The sequence below is a fragment of the Echinops telfairi genome, unplaced genomic scaffold (genome assembly GCF_000313985.2).
Source record: "Echinops telfairi isolate 266 unplaced genomic scaffold, ASM31398v2 ScPeMD7_4048;HRSCAF=4782, whole genome shotgun sequence".
Taxonomy (NCBI): domain Eukaryota; kingdom Metazoa; phylum Chordata; class Mammalia; order Afrosoricida; family Tenrecidae; genus Echinops; species Echinops telfairi.
The window spans coordinates 1147678-1148296 of NW_022107947.1; the positions used below are offsets into that span (position 1 = coordinate 1147678).

Sequence of the window (619 nt, forward strand, 5' to 3'; positions counted from 1 at the left end):
CCGCACCATCCGCACACGTGTTCTTATGTTTGAGCCCATTGTTACAACCAGATTATGATTATTCCAAGGCAATAGATGGGTGTAGGGAGATGGGTGGATCAGAAAGGAGATGTAACGGATGGAGAAATGGCAAGAGAGACAAAAGAGTGTCCTGAGACTGTGCCAGACGCCATTCTAGACGCTGAGAACCCGAAAGTCAAAGTCACTACCCTCCAGGGTCATCACACTCTGGTTGACAGGTCAGTGATGTCAACGGCTGCCATGCGTTCGTTTGGTGTCATTAAGGAGTACGCAAGAGGGCGAGGGGCAAGAAGGTATGGCCAGGACTGCCTGGAGGGCGGGAACTAGGAGGGCTTCCCCGAGGAGGTCGCACTTCTTGATCTGCGGGAAGATTCAGAGGACGGGAGGGAAGAAAGATGGGAAAAAATACTAAGTGAGACGAGGAAACAAGGAAAGAGCAATGCAGGGCTCGATGCGATCGGCGCTCCGGTCTTCGGGTCTCGACTGGCAGGGTCTGGGCTTGGCCCCGCCCCCTCCTTCCCGGTCCCCGCCCGCGCGGCGCGGCGCGGCGCGGCCCGAGCGAGCTCGAGAGGCGGCTGGCTGGACCCCGGCGCCATGT

At 58.0% G+C, this 619-nt stretch overlaps 1 protein-coding gene across 1 annotated transcript in view; it reads left to right on the plus strand.

The window, feature by feature from the left end:
• The first annotated feature begins 472 nt into the window (after window positions 1–472).
• The window catches only part of LACTB (lactamase beta), an 8632-nt gene continuing 8485 nt past the window's right edge, over window positions 473–619 (plus strand). The window contains exon 1 of the mRNA XM_045294952.1: window positions 473–617. Within this exon, the coding sequence (XP_045150887.1) occupies window positions 473–617 (145 nt within the window). The remainder of the gene's footprint in view (window positions 618–619) is intronic.